This window comes from Capricornis sumatraensis, chromosome 7 (assembly GCF_032405125.1).
Source record: "Capricornis sumatraensis isolate serow.1 chromosome 7, serow.2, whole genome shotgun sequence".
Classification (NCBI taxonomy): domain Eukaryota; kingdom Metazoa; phylum Chordata; class Mammalia; order Artiodactyla; family Bovidae; genus Capricornis; species Capricornis sumatraensis.
Genome location: NC_091075.1, coordinates 69,079,010 through 69,094,331, shown reverse-complemented (window position 1 = coordinate 69,094,331; position 15,322 = coordinate 69,079,010). Strand labels below are relative to the sequence as shown.

Here is a 15,322-nt window from a genome sequence, read left to right as displayed (position 1 = left end):
ATATATTCCAAACACAAGTCCTTCATGAGATATACACACTGCAAACTATTTTCTTCCAGTTTGAATGAAAACTTATGTTTTCATTCATTTAGCAGTGTCACTTGAAGAGAATAAGTTTCTAATACTGATGAAGTTATTTAATTATTTTTGTCCTTTTATGAACTGCACTTTTGGAGTTATATCTAAGAAATCTTTGACTAACACAAGATACCAAAGATTTCCCCTATGTTTCCTTCTAGGAGTATTAGAATTTCAGGTTTACAGTGAAGTACAGGATCCACTTTTAGTTAATCTTCGTGGTGAGAGGTCTGTGTTGAAGTTTATTTTTTTGAATATAGATGTGTAATTGTTGCAGCATCATTTGTTGAAACAACTAACCTTTCTCCACTAAACTGCTTTTTCATCTTTGTAAAAATCCAGTTGCCCATAAATGTCCGGACCAATTTCTGGACTGTAATCTACTCCATTGACCTAGTGTTATACCATTATGTCAAAAACAAAATCTGGCGGTCTTAGCCCTCCACATCTGTTCTTTTCAAAGTTGTTTTAGTTAGATGATTCTATTGTCATATAAATTTTTAGAATAAACTTACCAGTTTCTAAAACTGAAATTTAAAAAAAGCGGGTGGGGGGTGGACTTCTCAGATAGCTCAGGTGGTAAAGAATCCACCTGCAATGCAGGAGACCCTGGTTTGATTCCTGATTCAGAAAGATCCCCTGGAGAAGGGATAGGCTACCCACTCCAGAATTCTTAGGGTTCCCTTGTGTCTCAGCTGGTAAAGAATCCACTTGCAACGAGGGAGACCCAGGTTCAATCCCTGGGTTGGGAAGATCTCCTGGAAGGGAATGGCTGCCACTCCAGTATTCTGGCCTGGAGAATTCCATGGACTGTATAGTCCATGGGGTGGCAAAGAGTCAAGCACGACTGAGCGACTTCCACTTTCAAAAATAAAAAACTTTGTTGGAATTTCAATTGGGATTACACTGAATCTACAGATCAATTTTGGGGGAAAAATTGACAACACCGAGTTTTAATGCATAAACAACAAATGTCTCTTCATTTAGTTACATCTTTAGTTTATCTCAACCATGTTCAGTGGTTTTCAATATGTAGGTCTTTCATATCTTTTGTCTGATTTATTCTTAAGTATTTTTTCTGATGCTATTGTAAATTGATTTTTTTTAAGTTTTGATATCTGAATATTCTTTATATGTACAGAAATACAATTAATATTTTTATATTGATCTTATTTCCTACAACATTGCTAAACTATTAATTCCAGTTGCTTTTTAATAGATTTCATCACGTTTTCTACAAAGACCATCATCTCATCAATAAATAAAAGACAGTTTTACTACTTTATCACTTGCTGCTTTTATTTCATTTTCTTTACATTAGCTAGGATCTCCCTGAATAAAAGTGGTAAGAGATAATATTCATGTCTTGTTCTTGATCTTAGGGGAAAGATGTTTCAGTTCAATCGCTCAGTCGTGTCCGACTCTTTGTGACCCCATGAATCGCAGCATGCCAGGCCTCCCTGTCCATCACCAACTCCCGGAGTTCACTGAGACCCACGTCCATTGAGTCCGTGATGCCATCCAGCCATCTCATCCTCTGTCGTCCCCTTCTCCTCCTGCCCCCAATCCCTCCCAGCATCAAAGTCTTTTCCAATGAGTCAACTCTTCGCATGAGGTGGCCAAAGTACTGGAGTTTCAGCTTTAGCATCATTCCTTCCAAAGAAATCCCAGGGTTGATCTCCTTCAGAATGGACTGGTTGGATCTCCTTGTTTAGTCCTTTACTATTCACCACTCCAGTATTCTTGCCTGGAGAATTCCCATGGATAGAGGAGCCTGGCAGGCTACAGTCCATGGATTCAAAGAGTTGGGCATGACTGAGCAACTAAGCACACAGCACACCAAGCATGCTGCTAGCTGTGTGGGTTTTGCAGATGCCTGTCAATAAAAAGAGAAAGTTTCCTTCTATTTTCAGTTTGCAAAAATGGAAGTTAGATTTTGTCAATGGAAGTTAAATTTTTCTATGTCCAGGAGATTCTCACCTGGTTTTTCATTTGTTAATTATGGTTTGCTAATATTATAAATTACATTGTTTGATCTTCTAATGTTAAGCCAACAGTGCATTTTTGGTATAAGTTCTACTGAGTCATTATTACTTTCTTCTTTAAATATTGTTGGGTTTGCTTTGATTTCCTATTCATCTGTGTAAATTTTTTGCATCTATGTTCATGAGGGCTATAAATCTTCCTTTAAATGTCTCAGTACATGAGGGCTATAAATCTTCCTTTAAATGTCTCTGTACTCTTTTAGTATCAGGATGATTCTGGTGTCAAAAGATGATTTAGGAACTTTTTTTTTTTTCTCTGCAATCTTCTTATAAGATCACCACTATGAAGTAGGTCTAATTGACTTCTCTTAAACATCAGGAAGGATAAAAAGAATCAGTAACTTGGATCAAACAATAAAGTACTTAAGTGGCAGAAGCCAGCCAGAAATCAGGTAAGACCCTAAATTCTAGCTCCCATTGGAAAAGGATGCAGATGCCATAGGGAACTTCCAGATGGATGCTGTTGTGGATTCCCATACTTTTTCTTAAATGTGTTTCAAAGTCATTGTCTAACTTTTACCAGCTGAGTTGCCCACCTGCTCTAATAGGATAGAAGGACACCATCCTGTCATACCACTTAAGCTGCCATGTCTGTCCAAACACTTTCTTCCAAATAACTAACATGTCTTGGGCTTAACATGGAGCTCATGTAAATCATTCATATATCACTGAAAGAGATTCTATGGTTATTTTAAGAACAAGATTTTGTGTTGTTTTAAAAATATACATAGGTAAATATTTATCAAATGATTAAAATAAGCCAAACTTATAGGAGAAGGCAACGGCACCCCACTCCAGTACTCTTGCCTGGAAAATCCCATGGACGGAGGAGCCTGGTAGGCTGCAGTCCATGGGGTCGCTAAGGGTCGGACACGACTGAGCGACTTCACTTTCACTTTTCACTTTCATGCGTTGGAGAAGGAAATGGCAACTCACTCCAGTGTTCTTGCCTGGAGAATCCCAGGGACGGGGCCGCCTGGTGGGCTTCCGTCTATGGGGTTGTACAGAGTCAGACACGACTGAAGTGACTTAGTAGCAGCAGCATAGGTGGCTTAACTTACAGCCTTTAGTGATTTAACTTCGGTGTAAGTACACAAGTTTTGTTGTTTTTTTTTTTTTTAGTTAAATATAACTGCAACATACAATTCCACTCACACCCACAAAGGAAAGTCTTGTATCACTCACAGGAAGCCTCGGAATCTGTTGAGGTCATTGTTTGGACTTTCACATTCTATCCTACTGGAGAATTTCTCAGGATCAATCTCAAAGTCCTAAAAAAATATATATTTGAAAAATTACCACACAAAAAATAAAGGTTAAATCTTGATGTTTAAGTGTTTATCCTTTCACCAATTAAGATAAAAGGTATTCATGTCACAAAATATATGTCACAAATTACCCAAATGAAGGAAAGTACACACATAATTATGAATGAATAGATAAGATGAGAATGGTCCTAGAGGATTAATAAATATCTTCAGGTGGTGAGAATGCCTGAACCGTACACTGAAATTCATGCAAGACTCCCTGCAGGAGGGAGCTTCTCCTATAAAAAACACTCTTTTATCCGGAAGACACTGAAAAGCTGAAAATACTTTTCTTATTGTTCTTTAAACATATAGGTAGTTTCTGAGATTAAGTGTATATCTATACACACACATACACATGTAATATAGGCCTCTCTGGTGGCACTAGTGGTAAAGAACCCATCTGCTAACGCAGGCAACATAAGAGGTACGGGTTCATTCTCTGTTTTCGGGAAGATCCCCTGGAGGAGGGCATGGCAACCCACTCCAGTATTCTTGCCTGGAGAACCCCATGGACAGAAGAATCTGGTGGACTACAGGGTGTCCATAGGGTCACAGAGGGTCAGACACAACTGAAGTGACTTAGCATGCATGCATACATGTATATAAGTAGCATGCATTTAATCTCAGCAAATTTTATTTAAAAATTTAATCTACATCTAGATTAAATCTAGATATATCTCACAAAATTCTGTAAAAAATAATTTTAAAATGCTTTATGAAACCAACAAGTGAATAAACAGTGTCTTACAGAAAATAGGCACGGCTTCTATAATGCATGGATTCACTAAGAACAAGCCACATCAACCTTATATCCTTTCCTTTTTTTATATGGTTTTTTGGATAATAAGATAAATGCTACTGATATATCTCAGTATATTGATATACTGATATATATATATTGATAGTGTATCAGCAAACGTTTGAAAAATATGAGTCATATGATCGTGTGATTTGGCTTGCTAATAATTGATATTTACTGAGTTCGTCTAATGAGTTAGAATCTATATTATGCCCTTTAAACATCTTAACTATTTTCTTCTTCACTAGATACTATAATTAGGCCTAATTACCAGATAAGGAAAGATACACACAAAGAGGACCAGTAATTTGCTAAAGGTTTCAAAACAAGAAGGTTTTTAGAGTCAGGATTATAATTGAGGCCATCAGAGTCTGGAGAGCCGACCCTTAACTGAATGTTAAGGTACGCTGATTAATCAACTGGTATCACCCCTCAAAGTAGGTATTTAGTGGTATGTAACTTCCAAGTGGTAGAGGATTTTTACCAATGTTTTAAGTGTGAAAATGATTACAAATGGGACAATGACAGGAAGTTGAGAGGCGTAACAATCACAGAGGATCCAAATTAATCTATAGGTAGAAAGACAGACTTAATGTGACAAGATCGAATTTACCAAAGATAAGGATATTATGAGGTTACAATATTTTTGGTTTGTAAGAAACGTGACTTAATAGTAGTTCAAGTAAAAAAACAAAGTTACATTTAAAAATACCTCATTTTAAGTGCTTGCAGAGAAAGGAAAGGAAAACTGACAAGCACTTTGCATGATGTTTTTATATATGTTACTTCATTCTGTCATACAACAGGCTATGAGGGAGGTGTCATCATTTCCACTTTAATCACCTGAGGCATAAGGTGTTTAAGTGACCTCCCCAAAACCACAAAGTAATTAAATGACAGAACTATTTCAATTTTACTCAAACTTGTGTTAATATAAATTCAAAGTTCTTATTTCCCTCTCCACAGCACGTGAAGAGTCAGAGCTCTGTGGCATGAGAAGTTATGAAAGTCTTAAAAGGCCTTGATACATAAGTAATTACCAGATTTTAGGAACAATACCAAATGATATCTCCAGCTTCAATAAAACAACATACAAATAGAAGCTTAAGAAAAAGAGAAGTTGATCATTTCTATTACAAAAGAAGTTTCCAAAACTGCTAGGTTTCGTAAATTCAATTCCCAGAAATGTGACTGTCAGAATGAAATGTCTGAACTCTGAAGTCATTATATCCTATTATCTATGAAATATGGCACACTTCTACTAATATCTGGAATTACATTAAGCCCTCGAGACTTCTATTTTGTAAAGGTAAAAATAAATTGGAAACATCTCTTTATCTGTACTTGTGAAAATGAGCTCAGTCATCTTCTGAAAAGAAAATGTTAATATCACCAACGGAGAACACATTTTTTACCTGCTCTGCATATCTCCGAACCACCTGCTTCTGTTTTAAATTGCTCTCTCCATCAAGACCAGAAGTCTCAATGTGACAGATTCCATCTGGATCAGTAGAAAAGAGTAAAACCATATCTGCAGGAATGACCTCATTGCAGGAAAGGTGAATAAAGTCCCCAACAGTAATATCTTTCCAGCATCTGTCCACATACTTTTTCTCTTTCCTAAAATTGAAAAAAAGAAATTATTTAAAAAGAATCTCAAGCCCAAAACTCAAATAATAGTTTTTTTTAGTTTATAATTTAAAGTATTAGGGTGATTTTAATCGGTTAAATGCTAAAAGGGGAAGCCAGAGAATTTGTAAAACTTAAATTCCACAACTTGCTTCATTTGAAAATTTAGTTACTAAGCATCCAAAAAATATTTTTTCAATTCTTTTTTCCTGTGAGATTCTGAACTATTATGTTAATTGAGTAATTCTGGAATGAAATTAAAATTATCACTGCTACTGCTGCTGCTAAGTCGCTTCAGTCGTGTCCGACTCTGTGCAACCCATAGACGGCAGCCCATCAGGCTCCCCCATCCCTGGGATTCTCCAGGCAAGAACACTGGAGTGGGTTGCCATTTCCTTCTCCAATGCATGAAAGTGAAAAGTGAAAGTGAAGTCGCTCAGTCATGTCAGACTCTCCGCGACCCCATGGACTGCAGCCTACAAGGCTCCTCCGTCCATGGGATTTTCCAGGCAAGAGTACTGGAGTGGGGTGCCATTGCCTTCTCAGAAAATTGACACTGGATGGGTTTATTCATAAATGAAGCAATTCCTGCGTGCTCTCCATGTCAGGTATCAAGGATCCAAAAGTGCATAAGACACATTATCTGCTCTTGGAGAGCTTCTCATCTGGTAGATAGGATGAGTAAAATAAACTCAAAAGAAGTAAAATAAATACCCAGACATTTGAAAAATCATTATACCAGCATATTAACACCCGGAGTGTATGTATTCAGTCACTAAGTTGTGTCCAACTCTTTGCGACCCCATGGACTTTAGCCTGCCAGACTCTGTCCATAGGATTTCCTAGGCAAGCATCCTGGAGTGTGTTGCCATTTCCTTTTCCAGGGGATCTTCCCGATGCAGGGATTGAACCCCTGTTTCCTACATCTCCTGCATCGGCAGGCGGATTCTTTACTACTGAGCCACCTGGGCACCCCATTAACACCCCCAATTATCATTTAATAGAAATACTGGTTAAAACAGTTCTGAGTTGGCTACAGCTGATCCCTAGAAAGGAAAATGAGAATTTTTAACCCTTTTTGAAAGTGCAGTTTTTCATTCTATATATTCAATTCTTTTAAAAGAAAGGCACATTAATTGAGGTTGATTTGCCTTAAATGTCCTGGTTTGTGTTAAAGTTTTACCAAAGTTTTCATGCCTTTTCATAAAAAATGGCATGAACTGGATTCCACAAAGTATTTTCCTTAAGAGTAGAATAGGAAATGTGTATCATAGAAAACCATGTAACTCGTTAAGCAGCATTTCGCATCCAATGATTCCAACAAGGTCTAAAAAGATCTGTCTCATTTCCTTATTGTCTCCCATGTATCTGTAAAGAACTATTACTTGTCATAAAAAGGCACTTATTTTTAAAGTAAAGATTTTCTATTATGGAGCTAAATATTCAAATTCATTGTCAAGAAGCTTAGGAGATAGCTATATTCTAAAAGCTATATGACCTATATATTAAAAATGAACGCATCATATTAAATAGAAATGCCACATGAAGCCAACACTTATATACTTCTGCTACACAGAATTATATTGTTATTTCAAGAAATAATTCATCCAAAGGGTTAAGAAGAATATTTTCAGGATATATTCTCGCAAAATACCTTATGTACAAAGTTGAATCCAACTAAAAGAATACCTTAATTACCTGAAGAGTTTGTTAGTTTACCACGAAAGATAAATCAATGGTTTAACAGTTTTTCTTTAGTGTTTGACTATATCAGTTTACTCTTCCATGGAGGGAAGAAACAGAAGACCCAACAGGTAGGCAGGAATCATATTTTAAAGGTTCAGTCCTACTGCCATTCCTAGAAATAAGGATTTTCATTTCATAAAAAAAAAAGACTGGAAAATCACTAAAGGTTCATAGAAGAATATGATCCTATTTTTACTTGCTAAATCCTGCTGCAGAGTAATGGATGGACTATTGGGTGGCAGGCTGGTTAGAACAGGAATGGCAAGAAACCAATGGAAAGATATTGAAATAATTCAGGGGAGGGATAAAGATGATTACAATCAAGACAGTAACAAAAAGGATGGATAAAATGAGATTAAATCAAGACATATTTGGGTATTAGAGACAAGTATTCTGACTTATTATACACAAAAAAGTTATCAAGGATGATGCTGTGGTTTCAAACCTTCATGGTGAATGGTACTTTTTTTTTTTTATCATGTCCCAGGTTTTAGAAGTAACTGGATGCATCATGGGGAAGATAATAAATCTAGTTTAAAAAGTTTTAAGTAGGATATAAAATTGAAGAGATCCAGCATTTTGAGGGTTTTGATCAGAAGTTCACAAGTAGAAATACAGTACCTACAAGTCCTAGGCACAGAGAGAGCAATTGACACCAGGCAAGGAGATCCAACCAGTCCATTCTAAAGGAGATCAGTCCTGAGTGTTCTTTGGAAGGAATGATGCTAAAGCTGAAACTCCAGTACTTTGGCCACCTCATGCGAAGAGTTGACTCATTAGAAAGACTCTGATGCTGGGAGGGATTGAGGGCAGGAGGAAAAGGGAATGACAGAGATGAGATGGCTGGATGGCATCACCGACTTGATGGACTGAGTCTGAGTGAACTCCGGGAGTTGGTGATGGACAGGGAGGCCTGGCGTGCTGCGATTCATGGGGTCGCAAAGAGTCGGACACGACTGAGCAACTGAACTGAACTGGACTGAAGGATATGAGATTCCTTAGGGAAAGAGACTTCAAGGTGATAGAGAAGTGAAGTAAGATTCAAGAGGAAATGTTGGAGAAATCAAGAAAGAAGGAAATTTCAAAATATTTACACTGTTTACAACAGCCAGAACATGGTGGCAACCTAGATATCCATTAACAGATGAATGGATAAAGCAGCTGTCGTACATATATACAATGCAATGTTACTCACCCATAAAAAGGAACAATTTGAGTCAGTTCTAATGAGATGGAAGGAACCTAAAGCCTGTTATACAGAGTGAAGTCAGAAAAATAAGGATAAATGTTGTATACTAATGTATACATATGGAATCTAGAAAGCTGATACTGATGGAATTATTTGCAGAACAGCAGTGGAGACACAGATATAGAGAACAGACTTATGGACATGGTGGGTGGAGGGAGGAAAGAAGGAGAGGGTGGGATGTATGGAGCGAGTAACATGGAAACTTACATTACTATATGTAAAATAGATAGCCAACGGAAACTTGCTGTATGACTCAGGGAACTCAAATAGGTACTCTGTAACAACCTAGAGAGGTGGGATGGGGAGGAAGATGGAGGTTCAGGAGGGAGGGGATATATGTATATCTATGGCTGATTCACGTTGATGTCTGGAAGAAACCAACAAAATTATGTAAAGCAATTATCCTTCAACTAAAAATAAAATTTTTTTAAAAAGGGAGTTATCAGAGTAACAAAAGCCACAAAGGGATCATGTCTGTGGTATGTGGTTATTAAGATGTCTGCTATTAAGTAGGGAATATGAAAGTTGTTGACATGGAGAGTAAAGAAGAAAGTGAGACTCCAGTGGGTTAAGGCATGATTAGAAGTTGAAGGAGGAGTCTACTTCATGAAGTTTAGCTCTGAAAGGAATAAAGGGTGAAAGTAGCCACTGCAAGGGAAGGGAAGGCAAAGGACAGCAAGGATGAAAGAACCGGGCAGAAAAAAAAAAGAGAAAACTGGACACACACACAGCATGCAAGGAAGAAGCCCATGGAGAAGGCAAGGTAGGGGAGAGAAGAGAGAACAGGCGGTGTTGGTTGAAGCGATCGAGAAGTAACAAGGAATGGAATTAAGAACACAGATGAAAGGACTACTATTACAAGGAAGGGAGTTACTGCTTCATGTAAAGTCAGAAGAAAGCAGCTGAAGATGACATAAGCAGGAACTGAGATACCTGGTTCATGCTTAATGACCTCTACTTTTTCTATGAAGAAAGGTGTAAGGAAAGTTGCTGAGAATTTGTGAAAGTAGGGAGAGAAGACAGACTTGAATACTAGGGTTAAGGATTTTATTTTTCTTTCAAACCTAAAAATAGAAATCTTCTAAGGGACAAGTTTATTTACTCTCCACTCTACGTTGGAACAAAATCCAAATGAGGTTAATTTTACAATTGAATGAACTTCACTATTCCCCATTTGGAGTTCATACTCGATTTTAAAAAGTGGCTAATGTCCCCAGTTAGCTGGCTGTGTGTGCGCTTAGTCACTCAGTGGTACCCGATTCTCTGAGGCCTCATGGACTGGAGCCCATCAGGCTCTTCTATCCATGGGATTTTCCAGGCAAGAATACTGATGTAGGTTACCATTTCCGCCTCCAGGGGATCTTTCCAGCCTAGGGATTGAACCTGTGTATCCTGCAGATTCTTTACCACTGAGCCATATTGATCTTAATTTATGCCAGTTACCATGTTAGATGCTAAGAATACAAAAGTGATCAAGTTATTGTCATTCCCCTAGAAAGCTATAGTCAAAATGTGAAAAAGAACCACAAACAGCAATTTTATACGATAGGTACGCACAGGCTCTTTTGGGAGCAAATAGCCAGGACATTGACCTCTGGAGGAGGTGCATCCTGCAGGATGATCTAGAGTCATGTGAAGAAAGTGGGATGGTGTGACTGTCAAGAGTGACAGTGGAGGCGTAACGCCACAGGGTATGGGTGTGTACGATGTTTTAAAACTGCAAGGTAAGCAACAATGTTCATTGCCGATCTTAACGAGCTTTGAGAATATATCAATGTGGTAGACGCTAAATGAGGTTGTATTTCCTTCTCGGACATAGAACTAAAACTAGCACAAACTTTCTTCTTCTCTCACAGCCTAAATCTACAGCTAGAATTTCCTGCATCTACTTGTTATTCGTTGCTTCAATATTACTCTCACCATTTAGGATATGGCACTTATAATCCATCCTTCAGGTAAATTCAATTAGCTCAGTTCATTCTCTCAGTCATCTCCAACTCTCTTCGACCCCATGGACTGCAACATCCCAGGACTCCCCGTCCATCACAAACTCCTGGAGTTTACTCAAACTGATGTCCACTGAGTCAGTGATACCTTCTAAGCATCTCATCCTCTGTCGTCCCCTTCTCCACCTGCCTCCAATCTTTCCCAGCATCAGGGTCTTTTCCAATGAGTCGTTCTTCGCATCAGGTGGCCAAAGTATTGGAGTTTCAGCTTCAACATCAGTCCTTCCAATGAATATTCAGGACTGACTTCCTTTAGGACGGGCTGGTCGGATCTCCTTGCTGTCCAAGGGACTCTCAAGAGTATTCTCCATCACCAGAGTTCAAAAGCATCAATTCTTTGGCTCTCAGCTTTCTTTATAGTCCAGCTCTCACATCCATACATGTTACTGGGAAAACCATAGCTTTGACAAGATGGAACTTTGTTGGCAAAGTAGTCTCTGCTATTTAATATGCTGTCTAGGTTGGTCATAGCTTTTCTTCCAAGGAGTGTCTTTTAATTTCATGGCTGCAGTCACCATCTGCAGTGATTTTGGAGCCCAATAAAGTCTGTTACTGTTTCCACTGTTTCCCCATCTATTTGTCATGAAATTATGGGACCGGATGACCTGCTCTTAGTTTTCTGAATGTTGAGTTTTAAGCCAATTTTTTCACTCTCCTCTTTCACTTTCATCAAGAGGCTCTTTAGTTCTTCTTTGCTTTCTGCCATAAGGGTGGTACCCTCTGCATATCTGAGGTTATTGATATCTCTCCTGGCAATCTTGATTTGTTTGTGCTTCTTCTAGCCCTGCATTTCTCATGATGTACTCTGCATAAAACTTAAATAAGCAGGGTAACAATATACAGCCTTGACATACTCCTTTTCCTATTTGGAACCAGTCTGTTCTTCCATATCCAGTTTTAACTGTTGCTTTTTGACATGCATACAGATTTCTCAGGAGGCAGGTCAGGTGGTCTGGTATTCCCATCTCTTCCAAAATTTTCCACAGTTTATTGTGATCCACACATTCTAAGGCTTTGGCATAGTCAATAAAGCAGAAATAGATGTTTTTCTGGATCTCTCTTGCTTTTTTGATGATCCAATGGATGTTGGCAATTTGGTCTCTGGTTCCTCTGCCTTTTCTAAATCCAGCTTGAACATCTGGAAGTTCTTGGTTCACGTACTATTAAAGCCTGGCTTGGAGAATTTTGAGCATTACTTGACTAGCGTGTGAGATGAGTGCAACTGTGTGGTAGTTTGAGCATTATTGGCATTGCCTTTCTTTGGGATTCGAGTGAAAGCTGACCTTTTCCAGTCCTGTGGCCACTGCTGCAATTTCCAAATTTGCTGGCATATTGAGTGCAGCACTTTCACAGCATCATCTTTCAGGATTTGAAACAGCTCAACTGGAATTCCATCACCTCCACTAGGTTTGTTTGTAGTGATGCTTCCTAAGGCGCACTTGACTTCGCATTCCAGAATGTCTGGCTCTAGGTTGGTGATCACATCATCGTGATTATCTGGGTCGTGAAGATCTTTTTTGTACAGTTCTTCTGTGTATTCTTGCCACCTCTTCATTTCTGTCCTTTATTGGGCCTATCTTTGCATGAAATAGTCCCTTGGTATCTCAGATTTTCTTGAAGAGATCTCTAGACTTTCCCATTCTATTGCTTCCATTTCTTTGTACTGATTGCTGAGGAAAGCTACCCATTTTGCTTCTAGACCGATCTTGTTCAATGTCGCCCAGCTTTTATGTCAATGCATAAGCACTGGGGAAATTTGGGAAGAATATATTCGATTAGTAATAGTAATTCCACTGGTGGGAGTTGGCTGCAGAGAGGTGAAAAGGTGGAAAATGTGGACTGCTACTTCCTACTTTAACAAATCTAAAGAAAGAGTGGGATTATGAATGAATTTTTCTTTTTGACGTTCATCAGTACTTCTCTGAAAAAAACACTAAAAACAATTTATATAATAAATATCACTGGCACAGAGCAGCTCAGATTTATTGGTTCAGTTCAGTTGCTCAGTCGTGTCTGACTCTTTGTGACCCCATGAACCGTAGCACACCAGGACCCTCTGTCCATTACCAATTCACAGGGTTCACCCAAACCCATGTTCAATGAGTTGGTGATGCCATCCAACTATCTCATTCTCTGTGAGAGAAGGGGACTTCTCCACCTGCCCTCAATCCTTCCCAGCATCAGGGTCTTTTCAAATGAGCCAGCTCTTTGCATCAGGTGGCCAAAGTATTGGAGTTTCAGCTTCAACATCAGTGCTTCCAAAGGATAGACGTTGGATCTCCTTGCAGTCCAAGGGACTCTCAAGAGTCTTCTCCAACACCATAATTCAAAAGTATCAATTCTTTGGTGCTCAGCTTTCTTTATAGTCCAACTCTCACATCCATACATGACTACCAGAAAAACCATAGCCTTGACTAGACAGACCTCTGTTGACAAAGTAAGGTCTCTGCTTTTTAATATGCTGTCTAGGTAACTGACTTTATTTTGGGGGACTCCAAAATCACTGCAGATGGTGACTGCAGCCATGAAATTAAAAGACAGGTACTCTTTGGAAGGAAAGTTATGACCAACCCAGACATTTATTGGAGGCTTTATCCATTCATAAATCATTTAATTTTTATATCAATGTTATGTAGTTGGTACTATGAATGCACTATGGCCCACTCCCCACCTCTTACAAACGAGAAAAACTGGCTTAGGCAGGTTAAGTTTCTAGTATTTCTGGGATTAAAACAAGGCAAGTAGCTCCAGAGTCCACCTCTCAAATACTGGACTTTACTCCCAGTTATAACAACTTATCAATGACCACCAAATAGAATATTGATTAACCATGTATTAGAAAGTGAATTTCAAGAACGATTTTAGAAACTGTCACACATAAATAAGGTTAATACCTTAGAAGGCCACTAATATTTAGTTCCAAGAATAATGAAATACCATGGATTTATGAGATAATCTAAAATATTAACATCAGCTAGTATTTTAAAACTCCCAACATCCCAAATGGCTCTATGGGTAAAGACTCCGCCTGCAATGCAGGAGACATGGGAGACACCAATTCGATTCCTGGGTTGGGAACATCTCTTGGAGAGGGAAATGGCAACCCACTCCAGTATTCCTGCTAAAAAAATCCCATGGACAGAGAAGTCTGGAGGGCTGCAGTCCAAAGGGTTGCAAGAGTTAGACATGACTAAGACAAGGCAGGAGGAGAAGGGGACAACAGAGGATGAGATGGTTGGATGGCATCACGGACTCAATGGACATGAGTTTGGGTAAACTCTGGGAGTTGGTGATGGACAGGGAGGCCTGGTGTGCTGCGGTTCATGTGGTCACAAAGAGTCGGACACGACTGAGCAACGGAACTGAACTGACTGAACTGAAGCACACACTGAAACACCAACAATACGGTGATTTTTAAAGATCAGAAAACAATGCAAGTTCTTGAATGGCAGGCACTTTGTTTTTTTGTTTAAACCTCAATCTCTCAGAGCCTGCAACACAGTATGCACCTAAATTTGTCAGATGATTAATAGTATTATTTTCAACACACTTCTAATATACTTGAAGCAAATCTTAAAACCTTACCAAATGGCTGCCATTTTAAAGGCAATCTTAAGAATGTGAAGTTTTTGATAATAGTTCATTCTAACTTAATTGAGGTATAATAGGGTTTAAATGTTTACTTTCTGTTCTAGCATTTGTTATTTCCCAATGATACTTTCCCAAATAAAATTAAGCACCTTGTGAAAGACCACAGTCTCACAAATGAGAACCAAATTATCTGCATAAAAATGTTAATGCTTCTTGAAAAAGCTTGCAAAGTTTAATGACCCCATATTTTCAACTTACTTTTACTGAGAAATAATTAGTACTTTAAAGTAATTTCTTTATATTTCACAGGAATTTAAGTTAGTACATTAACTTAAATGAATAGCAATAAATAGACAATCTTTATTTCTCTATATTCTTATAATTTGTTCCAAGAACAGTGAGGGGTAGGCATTGGAATATAAGCATTATTTCTTCTACAACACCAAAAAATAGGCAAATTACATAGAATAACAGTTAATAAATGAAAAAGAATTACCAGATTCTATTATGAAATGCAATCATAAAATGATATCTCAGACTAGACTTTAAAATAACTGAAAAGAATATTGCCTCTCATCTTCAAGTTTATATGCAAATCATCTAAAACAGATCCAAAGGACACCTGAGGAAAAAATTGTACCATGTCTCCCATTAGGAAATTGTAATAAAGGGGCTCCCAAGTAGTGCAGTGGTAAAGAATCTGCCTGCCAACGCAGGAGATGAGAGAGACGTGAATTTGATCCCTATTTGGGAAGATCCCCTAGAGGAGGAAATGGCAACCCACTCCAGCATTCTTGCCAGGAAAATTTCATGGACAGAGAAGCCTGGCAGGCTACGGTCCATGGGGCCATAGAGAGTTGAATGCAACT

The 15,322-nt window shown here is 38.4% G+C and overlaps 1 protein-coding gene across 1 annotated transcript in view; it reads right to left on the bottom strand.

Moving 5' to 3' along the window:
* ATP10D (ATPase phospholipid transporting 10D (putative)) overlaps positions 1-15,322 on the bottom strand; it is a 133,104-nt gene that overhangs the window by 74,746 nt on the left and 43,036 nt on the right. Inside the window, exons 4-5 of the mRNA XM_068975172.1 lie at positions 5,648-5,852; positions 3,309-3,394 (exon numbers count right to left, since the gene is read on the bottom strand). Coding sequence (XP_068831273.1) covers positions 3,309-3,394; positions 5,648-5,852 — 291 coding nt within the window. The remainder of the gene's footprint in view (positions 1-3,308; positions 3,395-5,647; positions 5,853-15,322) is intronic.